Consider the following 15696-nt stretch of genomic DNA (forward strand, 5'->3'; position numbering starts at 1 on the left):
GCAAGAGTGCATTTTATGTACAGGGACACTATCAGAGGACATTCACAAAAGGAAACCTCAGCTACAAAAATCTGATCTGCAGAATTTGTATATCACAAAACCCTTTATGTATATGAAAAGAACAGTGTTACCTTCCTTCACCTCATCCACCTTTCAGAACTGAACACAATTTAATATTCCATAGAAAGGGAAAATGGCAATAGTAGCTCCAGTAAGCACAAAGAGATCTTCCTCAGATATTTCTAATTGCATCTACTGAATAAAGCATTTGTATTTGGTTTAGATTAATATGACTGTTGCTATTCCGGTAACAATTACCATTATCAAATAATAACTAGGTCACTTGAAGGTTTCTTTGTCTTGGCTCTTCCAGTGATACACTTCGCAGCCCATGAATATGACTGTCATCAAAACGGGGCCGGGGTGGGGGGGAATCTCACTGTAGTTCTACTTATTATGGGAACTGTTCTCTAACACTGATGCATTCAAGCTCTTATTTCCCCAGTTCTCACAGTGCTTGCACAACTTATTCTGAAAACAAGGCTCGGGTAAAAGATATTTGTTAATGCTGAATAAACGAATCAGTCCTGAAGCCAAATATAGCACTTACCTGCAGCTGGCATGATAGGATAAACAGTGAAACGCCAACCCCATCCATTTACAGAACCATCACTGATAAACTTCCATTTTAATTCATCACCTGGAATACGCAGTTCACTAGACCAATCAGACCATTCACGACCTGTAAGATTGGGATGAGATACACAATTTAGATTGCAATCTCTTTGGTACCCTATAAAGTACCATGTACATTAATTTATTGATGGATTTGATTTTTTTTAGTCTTGTGACAACGAACAACATTAAAACCAATAAGGTAAAAACAATATAAAAAGCAATATAAAATATTAACATGTGGCTATCACCACACCACTAATAAAAGCAGGCCAAACATGTGGTTACCCTCCAAAGACCAATCTAAACAATTTGGCCTTGCATGCCCTGTGGAAAACAGCAAGTCCGGCAGGCCACAGTTGTCATCCAAGAGCGCATTTCACAGGGTAGGGGCTGTAACTGAGAAGGCCCTTTCCCTGGTGTCAGCTAACTGAGCCGTCCTGGGGCCAGGCACCTGCAAGAGGCCCCTAGAGGATGACTGAAGGGAACGCAGGGGATGTAATGGGCAATATTATGTTTTCAACTTCACGATGACTATACAAGTCATACATAAAACCTGATATGTACCAACAAAAGTGAGATGGAGAACACCACAGAGGACCGCAGATTTATACCTCACCCTTCTCTATGAATCAGAGTCTCAGAGCGGCTTACAATCTCTTTTATCTTCTTCCTCCACAACAGACACCCTGTGAGGTGGGTGGGGCTGAGAGAGCTCTCACAGAAGCTGCCCTTTCAAGGACAACTCTTGCGAGAGCTATGGCTCTCCCAAGGCCATTCCAGCAGGTGCAAGTGGAGGAGTGGGGAATCAAACACAGTTCTCCCAGATAAGACTCTGCGCACTTAACCACCATACCAAACTGGCTCTCAATGATGAGCTTGGCTTATACAACTTGACCTTCCCACTCTCTTGTTCCTGTTAAAAAGTCACTCTTGAGGGTGGAGGGGTTGATGGAATCACATGAAAAGAGACAGAGCGGCTTCATGAGAGGAGTAGGAGATCCACAGACATCCATGATTTCTTCTTGTATAAACAAAAACACCTTCTCCTTTTATTGTGCTTTCTTTAAATACAAAACAACATGACTTTGATACTAGTTGCTTTATTACCTCAACAGAACATTGATTAAAGCAAGCAGAAAATAAGTGGTATTAGATCTTGCTTCTGAGACACACAGAAAAAAAGAGGAAACAGTATTAGAAAACCTAGTAGCTGATCTCTTTATCCAAACGGTTGTCCTATTTCACAACTATATTAAAACATGAGTTTTGGATAAGCAAGCACAATGAAAGTGCTAAATGATTAATTTCAAATTAAAGGTAGCAGTATGCATGCCAAAGACTGGACAAAGTAGCTGATAAAGTAGTGACATATGTAAAAAGGTTTTATCTATACCCAATGAAATGATATGTCTGACTTCATTACTTTAAAACTATCAATTTGATGCTAGTTAATTAAAATTATGATTACTGATCTGTCATACTGTTAATTTTACATTTGTTTTCCATCTGTTTTCCTCAAATTAGTCTACAAAACAGATCTTACACACTTTTTGTCCATGACTAATAATATTGAATACATAATGAAATGCTTTGACATGTGGTCTCATTACCAGATCTGACTGAAACTATCCTGTTGACACCATCCATGACGGTAAGCGGGTCATGGCGTCGTTCTGTCGAACACTGCCGATCAAATTCTACCCTGAGTCCTTCAGCACCTAAAGATTAAAAACCACAGAAATAGTAGTTTGATATTCAAAATAAATCAGCCCCAGAGCGCTTCGTAAAACTCAACAAGGCACGTTCTTTTGATTTTAATCATGTATTTGGTGCTGAACACACATAATTATTCAGTCTTTTCTAGCAGGATAACTGACAATCTTATATGGTGAAGGCATCAATGCATTTATAGATTTGTGCACTGCTTTACAAGTAAAAACATGCTGGAACTTTAGCTCTTACAGATGTTTCTGCTGAGCTTACTTGTACTCTGAATTGAAACAATTTGTGTTTGCTGAGGTTTATTAAAGCATTAAGAATGGGGTTTTAAAAAACAAACAAAAACCCAGCAAATTACATCTGCCATTTTCAAGAAAAGGGATTTTAAGCAAATACATTGAAATTGGTTCAAAATATCTATCCCTCAGTCATGTACTAATACTAGAACCGCTTTACTACATAAACGCTGGCAACATAATGAGAAACTATCATCATTTTATCACTTGATAACCATTACATGTGTGTTCAAGGACAATCAAGCTATTTTTACCTGATCTCAGCAACAATTCACATAGTATGTAGCCTGTATTGATCAATAAGCTTAAGATTTTTCAGCAGCCTCAAACATCACTATGATGGAACCATTAATCTTTATATTAAAAAAATTAAAGGAAACTGAAGGCCCCAAAGCTGCATTCCATAGTAAGGGCACAGAAAATATTTCTACCTTTCAGAGTATACCTTATTGAAAAATTATTACCTGGTATTTTAACAGTGCCACTGGTAGAAGTATCATCTGTATATGGGTGACTGCTTTCCACCACAACTGGTTGAGAAGACAGGCGGCCACTTTGTGAATCCGTAGCCACATCTTCCAACTCTGTTACACACAGTTCCAACAACATATCAGCAACCTGAAAACACAAATATTGTGTAACAGTACACAAAAAGTGTTGTTCATGAAAGATGAGAGAATTGAAGTCATGTTGTTCAGGTATCACCTTCTTCCCCCAGCAACTTCTGGTATTTCACAGTATAAGTGTTGACTGGGAATTCAGAATGTACTTCTGCTGCTCAAAGAGGTTTTCCCTCAGCCTAACCAAAATCCCAGTGCCAGACCAGGGGAAATGAATTTCTAATACATGGTATTACAGAAACAATAATGAGCGCACACAGGAAAGAAAACAGAAGAAATACCAATAAGACCACCAGACTAGTATGGATTGCTGGGAATGAGTGTGAAAGATTAACATACCACCACACTTTACCTTGTCACAAGCAATTTTACCAGTGGGTATTTATTTTAATATGCTTAAGAATGTGTTACAGGTATAGACATGCATTTGATTAATTGAGCTCTCATTTATGAAAATTTCGGCTAGAATAAATGTCAATAATCTCAAAGGTGTAACCAATGAATGAAAACGGCAATAGATCTGACCAACCTGGGGATAAGCAGTGCCCATTCCCGACAGTACAGCTGAAAGAACTTCCTTTCCTTTCTCTCCAGCACGGCTAGACACAGCAAGCTTCAGCAGGTCAACCATGACTCTGGTGTCATCTGGTACCAAAAGGCCAGTGAACTCATCCAGGTACTGGGGTTCTGGACCAGAGGATTTACTTTGGCTTTCCACATCCTTCAAAGCAAAATAGAAAGGAGGGTATGAAAGAAACTATATTACTATATTATACAATAATATTATACTTGTATTATTATATCAATATTATACTAATAATATTACTATATTATAGTTAGTTCAGGTGCCTCAAAACTTGCTCTAGATGTGAAAGACCAGTAATGTGACCAAGCAGTATTAACTAACAAACATCCACAGCTATGAATGCTACAGTTCCACTAGATAGACTTTCTTCACCGTACCCCTTTAGTGCTTCAAAATATGAAGCTATGAATTTTTAAAGTGAAAATTTCATGATGGTAAATAAATAGCAAGTGTTCCTCCTGTTACATTATTTATTAACAGACCATTGTGGCAGCAATGATAAATATATCCTAACTCCTTTCTTCTACAAAGAAAATGAGATTTTCTTAAAAAATACTAGTCCACAACAAGCTTGGCCTAAGAAAATCTAATTACTGAAAGTTTCTATAGCAGCAACACACCCTACAAACACCCTTGAACTCAGGGGTTTGGATCCAGTGATGCACAAACCAGAATATAAATGGACTTAGTGTAGTTCCACTTGCACAAGATTTTGTGCAACACCTACCACTGTCCTCCCTGTATATTATGGTGTCCAGAAACTGTTTACAGAAAATCTTGCACAAGTGGAAAATAAGTGAGGATATAAGAAGTCTGACTTAGTCCAACTGGTCACCACAATATTCTTCTTGCATTTTGCCTTGTTAAAGTGCTTTAATGGAAATAAAATGTCCACACTGTATCCAACCCAATATGTGCATTATAGCCTCTGAATCACCACCTGTTTTCAGGAACTTTGGAAGAAATATCATTAATCTCCACTTCTATCAGTAAGAACGAGCAACAGTACCTCTTTGGTTTTGGTCATGGTCTCTGCTATTATACTGGCTGCTCCAGGATCATCTGTGACAGGAATGAAAGGACGAGAGGAGGCTGCAGAAGCTGAAGGAGTCACAGCAGAGGGAGTCACAGCATCTTCTGTAGAAGCCACCTAAATCAAGTAGAACAGCACAACTGCAAGAGAGTTTTGCAAATACAACCTGCTAACTCTGTTCAAGCACTGTCAATGTCCTTAAGAGTATAATTTATGACCAGCACAGACAAACACTTTACAACAGCACCTACAGCAGGGGTACCCAACCTTTTTGGGTCTGTGGGCACCTGCCAATACAGGGTAGTGGGTACAGCCACAAAATGGCTGCTGTAGCTTACCTTTAAACACACAGCGCAGATCCTTCTTGTATGGTGGCAGCTTTTTCCAAAGCAATGGTTTTAAAAATGTGTACAGCCAATCAAATCTCCAGTGGCCAATCAGTTTTGCTGGGCAAAAGCCCAATCTGGCCCATCCCACTTTTTTAAAACACTAAGTGAGCACCAGGAAAGGTGTTGGTGGGTGCCATGGTGCCCACAGGCATCATGTTAGGGACCTCTGGACTAGAGGCTATTCCAAAAAGTATGCTCAATACTCTAGAACACGGGTGGCCAACGGTAGCTCTCCAGATGTTTTTTGCCTACAACTCCCATCAGCCCCAGCCATTGGCCATGCTGGCTGGGGCTGATGGGAGTTGTAGGCAAAAAACATCTGGAGAGCTACCGTTGGCCACCCCTGCTCTAGAAGACCATCATCTTGCCAAGATGCAGCCATCAGAAGTAATATCCAAATAATGCAAGGCTGCATTTCAGTAGAATTTCTCTATTAGAATTTTATTCCAAGACAGGGATAAATCTAAAAGGAATTTTATCATTTTCATTGCTCATTATTTTATTTATGGTTGTGATTTTGCATTCTTAACTTGTAGTCTTTCAGTAGGAAAGTGGGATATAAGTTAATAAATGAAATATAGAAAGTATAGCATATTTTAGCATCATTTTGGTAGGCTTGCTTCAGCCACTGATGGTTTTATTGTCCCAAATAGTTTTTTCCCCAGATGTTTTTCTTTTACTCTCAAGACACACAAACATACATACACTCCCCAGTCAACAATTTTTCAGAGCTAGCAAACTGGATTGTGAACCTATTGATCTAAGATGGCTGTAATTAACATATCAGGGCTATGAAAAATTGGTAAAGCAAGCAGATTTCTAACAGTAAAAAAGACGGAATTTACCTCCGCCCTCCTGTCTTGCCATGGAGTTGGACTCAGTCGTTCTTCTAGGTCCACTGCTAGCATACCTTCTTCTTCACTGGGAGCAATGCTTGAGGATGACATGTCTGGAGGTGGCGCAGGAGACGATGACAGACATTCTACTGGTGCAATCATGCTTGCAGGCATCAAAGCTCCAACAACAGCATCCCTAAATCAAACCAAACTGTTCAGAATAGACTTCTGCTATACTGCTCATGTATTATTCTGCCAGACTGAGCAGAATATGACGATAATTATGCAAAAAACTTTTTTACTAAACTGACTGCAAGAGGCATAGAATTAAAGCACGCATCCAATATTGGCACTAACAAAGGACTCTCTTGATCTAAGTATGCCTCTTAGATGAGACCACATAACAGAAAAACGTCATCTTCTCTACAAGCAAGCAATACACAAAGGATTTGAGGAAGATAGATATTTTCAAACACAGAAAGATCTTGACTATGTATTTTGCTTGGTCTATGCTGGCTAAGGAGAACTCTGCATTGTCAAGTATGTTTTTTAGCAAAAAACAATAAAGCATTCCTTGTTAATAAGTGGCAGAAAAGCCATCAGCCTGCAAAGCCATACCAGTATCAAATGAATGTTTAACAAAAGAATACTCCTTCAGAAAATGAGATGGAGTCAATTAACTTCTTCACTCCAAATGGCGCTCCTGTTAAATTTTGGTCTATCAGAACCTCCAAAAGAGATCAAGAAAGCTGAGTCTATAATACCTTGAGACTGGTTTGATACTGATGACACACAAACTTACCTGGCATACATGATCTGTAATGCTGTCAGTATATGAGATAATGCTTGCTGCTTGGCTAGGTTGCCATCTAGCGACAAAAGGATTTTGGCAAGTGAAGGGCGATTTGGTTTGGAACTGTTTGCACCACTGATTTTGTTACTAACAGCAGAAGAATCTGCATCGGATGGGACACCTATGGGAAATTTTTAAAATTACAGTTTCCATTAAAAAATCATATTCAGGATTCTCAGCAATGAAACAGTAGGCAAACCAGGGAAGATCTGACTGGCTATGCAGATTTTTAAAAGTGTTGTTTTGGCAGCAGCTGCCACTGCAACACAAACATCTTCACTATATAACTGAATTTATGCAAGAATGTGTGTATGAGAGAAAATATTTCAAACCAATATGTTCATTCTAAAAGCCATCTTGTTAAACAAAGCTTCTGCTTGAAATGTTAAGAGTTACTATTAGAGTTGTGCATAAACTCATTCCCTGACATTTTGCAGTTTGCTCTGGCTCTTTTAGCAGCCATTTTGTGATTGCACCCACCAAACCATGTCAAAAGTCCAAAAGTGCCCACAAGCTCAAAAAGGGTTTGGGCTTTTGAGTCTGTGCATAAGAATGACTCAGCAGATTAATAACACCTGCCAAACACAATAAACTGTCCAAATGCTTCCCATTTAAAATAAGTTGACTAACTATGCTGAACACTTAACATATTAAAAGGATCCAAACAAAAATTTAGCACACAGTGAGCCACATTATGAATAAAAACATCTATTCACATCAAAATTCATATAACCCATACTACTAATGCTGGAATCTCTTTTGAACAAGACATCTAAGCACCAAATGCAGCCTAAAACACACCTATGATATAATTACTGGTATGGTTTCCCTTTCCTTACTTAAATTCTGATAACCAGTACGGCACTGGTCAGCAAACGCTTTCTATAAATGAAGACTGAAAACCCAGAAAAATTACCTATGGCTACTATACCGTTTACTGTGTATGTGTGCAAGCACGTGTGAGGGATTAAAAACCCTTTCCTGATCATACAGGAAAAGCAGCTGGGGCTCACAGTTAGACAGGTCAGTGGGGATCGGGAGTTATGTTGTAGGCCAGATGGAGTTACTCTTGGGCCTTATTTGAACCCCGTCATACATACGCTCTCCTTTCCCAAAAACACACCAGTAATTCTCTCATGATCCTCCCATATTTCTTTCCCTATTTACACAACTTTTTAAAAAAGCAGAAAAAAAAATGCTATATTTATAATACCCAGATAGGATGCGCCTAAAGGGTCTCTAGCTGTTTGAAAGAGAACTGGTTCATGCACAGATGGTGTTGCTACGTCCATTGTCGTCCATGCCACGCTATGAGAAGATCCACAAGCAACACGAGTGATTTTCTGGCCTTCTAAACCCTGCACCAGGGTGGGCTTTCTGTTCACTGTAGTAGTCCCATTGCCTTGCTGACCGTGATCATTATCACCCCAAGCATAAACCTGCCAATGAAACCCAAATAATGCTGCACATTACTCTTTTCAACAAGCATTTAGCTTATAGGATATACCAAATCAAAGGGAGAATATATTTGCTGTAATATTTTATATGAATCATGCCTTAAATCTCATTATAATTTTTTTTGGTCCAGGCTGTTTGCTGACATTTGCGTGCCCATTAATTGTTTTAGGGATGAAATTTGATATTTAAAAAGTTAAGTTTACAGTTAAGTGGATGCCAAATGAACCATCCAATAACCAGTGTCAGAAACACCTTCATACTGTTCAGTCTAAAGGAAAATGGAGCTAAGTAATTCTAAAACCAATCCCGGAGAAACTTTTATTCATTTTCCATTTCACTAAAACAGAATGCAGAGTAGCAATGAATTTACTTAATAACTGCTAGTTACAAAGCCAAAATGCAGACTAAACAACTGAAACATTTGCTTACTAAAAGGATTTCTTCTCATTGGTGGATAGAAGAAGATGAAGATGATATTGGATTTATATCCCGCCCTCCACTCCGAAAAGTCTCAGAGCGGCTCACAATCTCCTTTACCTTCCTCCCCCACAACAAACACCCTGTGAGGTGGGTGGGGCTGGAGAGGGCTCTTGCAGCAGCTGCCCTTTCAAGGACAACCTCTGCCAGAGCTATGGCTGACCCAAGGCCATGCTAGCAGGTGCAAGTGGAGGAGTGGGGAATCAAACCCGGTTCTCCCAGATAAGAGTCCGCACACTTAACCACTACACCAAACTGGCTCTCCAGTATCCCCCCCCCCCCCAATGAATCTGACAGTATCCGCCCCAATGAATCTGAGCCATGACAGTACCTCTAGAAGCCTTTTGGCCCATGGTGAATAAGCAAGACAAATAAAGCATTCGATCTGTATTTGCTGGCCAAAACATTTCTTCTTCCTGACTGATAAAGTGGTTATGATTTGGTTTGGGAAAGATGGGTAGAGGTGGGACATAATTGAATATTGTGTTAGCTGGCCCTAGCAGTCTCATGAGGATAAGGCAAAACCCAGGAATGAGTAGAAACTCACTTTAGCATCTGATGAGTTCTCCTCTTCCTCCTCTGGAATGAAAGTAAGAAAAAAGCTTCCCTCTGATACCTCATTTTTGTCTCCTTTTCTTTCCCCCATTTTATGAAGTTCGTTTGGATGCCTAGTTTTCTTTTAATCCATTAACAGAAGTTGGCATACAGAGAGGCTACTTCTGTTTGTGGGTAGGAGAAGAATCCCAGGGAACCAGGGGTGGGTTAGCAGGAGAAAGTGGCCCTCATAGGTGGTTACCTTGTCTGGAAGAGCAGCCACCATGTCAAGCCCCTGCTCCTTTACCAAAACTGAACATCATCTATGCTGAGGCTTCAGAGCAGTGCAGTGAAACTGAGTCAGAGTTTCTCTGTCTGATGGGGATCGCAAGTGGTCACATCAACACAGTCCCCAACACCACCACCTGGTCTTTTCTAGAATCAACTCCTGCCACATCTTTACAAGCCCCTCCATAACTCTTCTGTGTAATTTCTGCCATTCTTCCTGGAGTCCCCAAGGATTCCCAACATGTTGCCACTTGGGTAGAAACAGGAGCAGGCCATGATAAGCATTTTGCTGATGTAAGAGTAGTCTTCCTTTCTAGTCTACTGGTTTGGGAAGAGAATAACTCTGGTGTTTTTCTTCTTTTGAAAAAAGAGCAGAGCTCCAAAACAGCTCCAGCATTGTAGCAAAGGAAGAGGTAGAATGGAAAGGACAATGGTTAACTTGCACAGCCTGGCCAATGAAGTTGAATGAAAGAAGCAGCCCTCACCACAATATCTTCTTCCACTCAGGAAAAAATGAACAATGCCAGGACCAAAACAAAAGAACTGTTTAGCATATCTGGAACAGAATTCCTAACCTAAAACTATCTGAGCAAAAAGAAGTTCTAGTCAACCACACTAGACCAAGGCAAAACCCCAAAACAAGAACAAAAGCCATGCAATGCCTTTAAAAAAACCTATTTTAATATTCTTTCGCAAAAGGTGAGGTATAGACTGGCACCATATAAAACAAAGGAAGGAGTCACCTAATAGAAAGTATTATGTAGCTTTTGTGCTTGATTGTGGATTCTCAGCGAAATAATTTCATTCAAATTCAAAGCATAGCTTCCTGGTTGCTATTTTATATCAGAGGCATTTGCTGACTAAAGAGAATTATATAATACATTATTTGTTCTATTCTTCTGCCTAAGGAAAAAAATTCCATTGGCTAAAACAGATCTGCTTGGCCTCCATCATTTCATATAATGAGCAATCTACCACAAACTGTGAGACACAGTACAAAAACAATTGCCTCTCCATTTTGTCACCAAAAATATGAAAATCAGGTTGAAAAATATCCCACAGTTTATTTTTAAAAACTTGATGCATACAGCATAAGCATACAGCAACAATATCTAATACTGTTAAGACGTTCGCTACACTATTCCACTGCAGCATTTAGTAGTTTTTTTGCCTATTAGCAGGCTCTCAACATTCAGTCCTGAACAGCAAATCCCACTATTTTCAAAAGGTTCGTAACAGTGATAGCATAAAGTCGACAAGTTCTTACCTGACCTGTATCAGTGACAGCCAGACAATGGAGTGCACCTACAGCCACATGCACAATCTTCTTTCCCCTCAATCCTTCCACTACTTGCGGTTTTCTCACATGAACATCAGTACCATGTCCAAGCCTGAAATAGTCACCTTTGCCCCTGAATTTTTAAAAAAGGCAAATATTTGAATTAAAAGCTGCTCTAAACAATCAAAATGTGTAACCAGGTACTAGAGCTAACAAGAGAATATAAGTGTAAGAAAACAGTTTCCATCTACACTTGAGCGGAACTGAAACTAGGAATTAGGGTCAGCTGAGATCTGAGTACTCTGACAGAACAATTTCTCTTCTCATGTCTCCTATTCTTTGCCATCCCACAGGCTGTTTCAATAACATTAAGAGGAGAAACTGAGGCACACCTTCTACCTATGGGACAGCAATGGGAAAGGATAATGAAGGGGACATATTGGGCCAAGGGACTACCAGCTCTCTCAGTACAGATAAAAATCCCTGTAATATCTTTACTTTCAAGAACATCCAATGTTAAAAGTTACTTGAAATCTGACAAACGATTTATTTAGTTATGAGGCAGTTATTATTCAATTATATTTTACCTACCAATTTGTCTGAATTTGTGGTAATAGTTAAGAAACTACGAGTTAGTCACAACAGCAGTTACACATTTAACTTTTCAGTCAAAACATATCATACCATGTCCACACCACTCCAGACTTTGTAAGAGCTAAAGAGAACTGAGCTCCACACTCAATCTGACAGACTCCCTGGCCATTGAGTCTTTCAATGTTCTGAGGAATATTGCATCCTTCACTTCCTCCTCGACCCAGTTTTCCAAAGTCTCCATCTCCCCAGGAAAACACAAGCCCTAATAAAACAAACCAGCTTTAGTATTGCACAGCAGACACAATGTGTTAAGTTGTGATAAGATAGACATTTCTTACCTTCATCTGTCAATGCCAAAGTCTGAGCATCTCTGCTCCCACAAGCAACCTGAATGACTCTATGACCAAGGAGCACTTTAACCTACAACAGAAAGATGGATATCCCTTTAAAATTATATGTGGCTTTTTATTTAAGTTAACAAATAGTTCAAGCCAGAGTATCAAAATGGCACAGTGAAAAATCAACAGAAAAACTGCTTTGAGTTTCCCAAAAGGTTAGCATGCTCTGATTTCAGGTCTCAGGACTCAGAATCAACAAGACTCACTGAGCATAAGGAAATTTGTGAACAAACAAAAGGCATGGAAACAAACAAACAAACTGCTAATGCAAAACTTGGCCATAGCATTAGAAGGAATCTTGATTGACACTTCCGTAAGTATCAACAGCCGGATACCTCAATCATTTAAGAAAATCATTCCACTAGAGAGAGGAAACAGCTAATGATGTTACCATCTTTGGTTTAAGTTGCGTAGTATTGTCCCCATGTCCCAGCCGACCATATTCACCAAGGCCCCAAGAATACAGTTCACCACTAGAGGTGATGGCAGCACTGTGAGAACTGCCACAAGCAATATCACGGATACGTTTTGTTTTCAGTGCTTCTATGAGCCTTGGTTTGTCACAGTTCCTGAAAACCCAGAAAGATGAAAAAGGGATTATTAATCAAGAATTTCCTCAATGAACATTTATTTTAAACTTAATCTAAATACTCATCCACAGAACAGCTTTTTTCTCTGTCAGATATTTTAAATACTTGGAAAACTAGATATTTCTCTGTCAGATATTTTAAATACAGGAAAACTAGAAACCAGTTTCACTGTTGAAGCATAACCCAATGAATCATAAGGCCAATAAGCTATATCTAGCAATAATTCTGTTTTGGTATTTTTATATAGATATTTACACCTTACCACTAGCTGATTTAAAAGTCACACAAAACTAAAAAGGGTGTTCCAAAATCTAGAAAGCTCAGAAGTACGTGGGAAAATCCTTACATTCTACTGAAGTGTCCAAGTTTCCCATCATCTCCTTCACCCCAAGAGAATACCTTCCCATCAACCGTCAAAGCCATAGCATGGCGGCCACCTGGACATGAATTTGAGAAGGTCAGCAGTGGAAACAAATTTTTAAATTGGTTATGAGAACAATCTTAAAGTTTATTCACTCTAATTCAGGCCTAATCAAAGGAGCTTACTCTGTACATTAGAAACAAAGTTCCTTGATATGTGCATTACCTAGTTATCTTAATATTAATCTCCAACATGACTCTAATCTCCACCATGGCTTCAAATCAGAAAGTCATCCTGAAACTCAGTGAATACTGGACTGAATCACTGCTTTCCTTAAAGCATAAAAGAACTGGAACCAGTGAACAATGTCTGAAAGTCTCAGATGATGAACTCAAAAACAGAGCAGAAAAGATTTTCGGTTCAGAACAAGGATTAGCTTTTTAAATTAAAAACAGAACACAGGTGTGGGTGGTACATTTACTAGACCCCACCAGAAGGAATCATGAGAACATAAGCCAATTTTTGGGCAAATTTTCAAGAACTTAACTTGTGCACGTTGTTTTCTTCTGACTCAAAAAGCAGCAAAGAAAATGACTGCTGCAGTTAACTCACAGTTTCCAATTACAGAACAAAGAATTGAGAACATACATCACAAAGTGTCTTGACAGATTGGCAGCTCTCCAACATGGCTACAGAGATGTTTCAAGATTGATGTATACAGTGCAAACTTTGCTTGCTACAGGAAACACTGGTGAAACTGTAGCAATGATGTCTGTTATATAAAGCTGCCCTAAGTTCTCCCCCAACCAAGAAATCAAAGTATATATAGAGAAAGGGTCCCCTGTGCAAGCACCAGTCATTTCAGACTCTGGGGTGACGTTGCTTTCACAATGTTTTCACGGCAGACTTTTTACGGGGTGGTTTGCCATTGCCTTCCCCAGTCATCTACATTTTTCCCACAGCAAGCTGGGTACTCATTTTGCCGACCTCAGAAGGATGAGTCAACCTCGAGCCGGCTACCTGAAAACCCAGCTACCACCGGGGATCGAACTCAGGTCGTTAGTAGAGCTTAGGACTGTAGTACTGCAACTTTAACACTCTGCGACACGGCGTTCATCATATATAGAGAACTCGTTGTTTAATAAGCAGAGACTGTACACAGATCTTGGACAGTGCCAGGTGCAATTGCCATCCATTGTCCCTGAATCTAACTTGTAGAGAACTTGTTGTTTAGACCCATCAATCTGCTCCACCCTACTTATTTTATTATTTTTATTTATTTTATTAATTTGATTTCTATTCCACCTTCCCTGCAGGTGGGCTTACTTTATAAGTCAACCTCATAATGAATGAAGTCAACATTATTAGAATGTAAGACTAGGATCTGGGAAACCAGATTTGTTTATTTATTATTTAATTCATTTATATCCCACATTTCTCCCCAACGGGGACTCAAAGTGGTTTACAACATTCTCCCTTATTCTATTTTATCCTCACAACAACCTTGTGAGGTAGGTTACACTGAGAGAGTATGACTGGCCCAAGGCGATCATGAGCCAGTCACATACACGCTGGCTAACCTACCTCACAGTGCTGTTGAGAGGGTAAACTGGAAGGGAAGAGACTAATGTATTCCACTCCTGAGCTCTTCAGAGGAAAGGCAGAATACAAATATAGTAAATAAAAAAATTTCTCACCTGAACCCTAGTCAAACTAATGTGTGCCACACTGAACACATCAAACTAAACAATTTAAATCATAACTAAACCCAAACAAGAACCATACCCCCAAAGTTAACATTTTGATTAAATTAGTTAAATGTAAACAATAGGAAAAACATGAGTACACAGTGCCACCCTTCACCCACTGGTTACAGTAGCTTAATGGCATCTACTTTGAGAGGCAGAAGATCTACAAAATCTACAGAGGCTGTGATCTTTCAGAATTCTGCTAAGATATTTTAACTGGTGATATCAGGGACTGAACCTGGGACTTTCCTGTATGCAAAGCATTTGCTTTACTACTGAGCTACAATCTCTCCTTGGAAAGAACCAACCATTCAGTTTCTTGTTCAAATATGTTGGCAACAATCTCTGATAATGTTGAGTGTTTTATTTTTTTTACGTCAACAAAATTTCAACCAATCAGAAATATCTTCGTGAAAAAAGAATATTACACTTAAGAAAACAACAATACAGACAAGAACTCTGCAAATATATTCTGAAGTTATATTCACTTTGTACAGTGCTCCCCATCATGCAGAGGCATATATTCAAAGGGCAAAACCAAATCTATTTTTATACACTGTTCTTTGTACCTAGTCAGAGAAAGTACTTTACTAACGTAAATTTCTAAAAAAAAGGTATGTGGTGTTCTCCTTTCACAGGTACAGTTCCCTGTGCAGAGTGAGAACTGTGAAGTGCTTTCGGCTAGGCACAGATAGTGAAGTATTTTCAACTAACACAGATTGAGAGAGGCTAACAGAACAAATAAGGAAATAACACAAAATGCTTTTTGATCAACAACACAAGAAAATATGGAATTGATACCTGAATGAACAGCAACTTTCTTCACTACATAATTACTGAGAGCTGTGATCTGTCGAGGAATAGGCACAGTTCCACTTGATATGCCTAATCCCAGCCTTCCATTAGTGGCCTCTCCGCAGGCATACACTTTACCCTCCACAGTCACTAAAAATACATAG

At 39.2% G+C, this 15696-nt stretch overlaps 1 protein-coding gene across 5 annotated transcripts in view; it reads right to left on the reverse strand.

The window, feature by feature from the left end:
- The window catches only part of LOC132568251 (E3 ubiquitin-protein ligase HERC2), a 130742-nt gene that overhangs the window by 32287 nt on the left and 82759 nt on the right, over positions 1–15696 (reverse strand). For all 5 annotated transcript variants that reach the window (XM_060233872.1, XM_060233876.1, XM_060233875.1 and 2 more), the window contains 14 exons: positions 15539–15682; positions 12975–13065; positions 12430–12607; positions 11979–12060; positions 11731–11902; positions 11035–11179; positions 8224–8449; positions 6960–7131; positions 6167–6353; positions 4909–5049; positions 3843–4034; positions 3158–3311; positions 2289–2396; positions 611–742 (listed from right to left, as the gene is read on the reverse strand). In XM_060233872.1, the coding sequence (XP_060089855.1) occupies positions 611–742; positions 2289–2396; positions 3158–3311; positions 3843–4034; positions 4909–5049; positions 6167–6353; positions 6960–7131; positions 8224–8449; positions 11035–11179; positions 11731–11902; positions 11979–12060; positions 12430–12607; positions 12975–13065; positions 15539–15682 (2124 nt within the window). The remainder of the gene's footprint in view (positions 1–610; positions 743–2288; positions 2397–3157; positions 3312–3842; positions 4035–4908; positions 5050–6166; positions 6354–6959; positions 7132–8223; positions 8450–11034; positions 11180–11730; positions 11903–11978; positions 12061–12429; positions 12608–12974; positions 13066–15538; positions 15683–15696) is intronic.

The sequence above is a fragment of the Heteronotia binoei genome, chromosome 3 (assembly GCF_032191835.1).
Source record: "Heteronotia binoei isolate CCM8104 ecotype False Entrance Well chromosome 3, APGP_CSIRO_Hbin_v1, whole genome shotgun sequence".
NCBI classification, from domain to species: domain Eukaryota; kingdom Metazoa; phylum Chordata; class Lepidosauria; order Squamata; family Gekkonidae; genus Heteronotia; species Heteronotia binoei.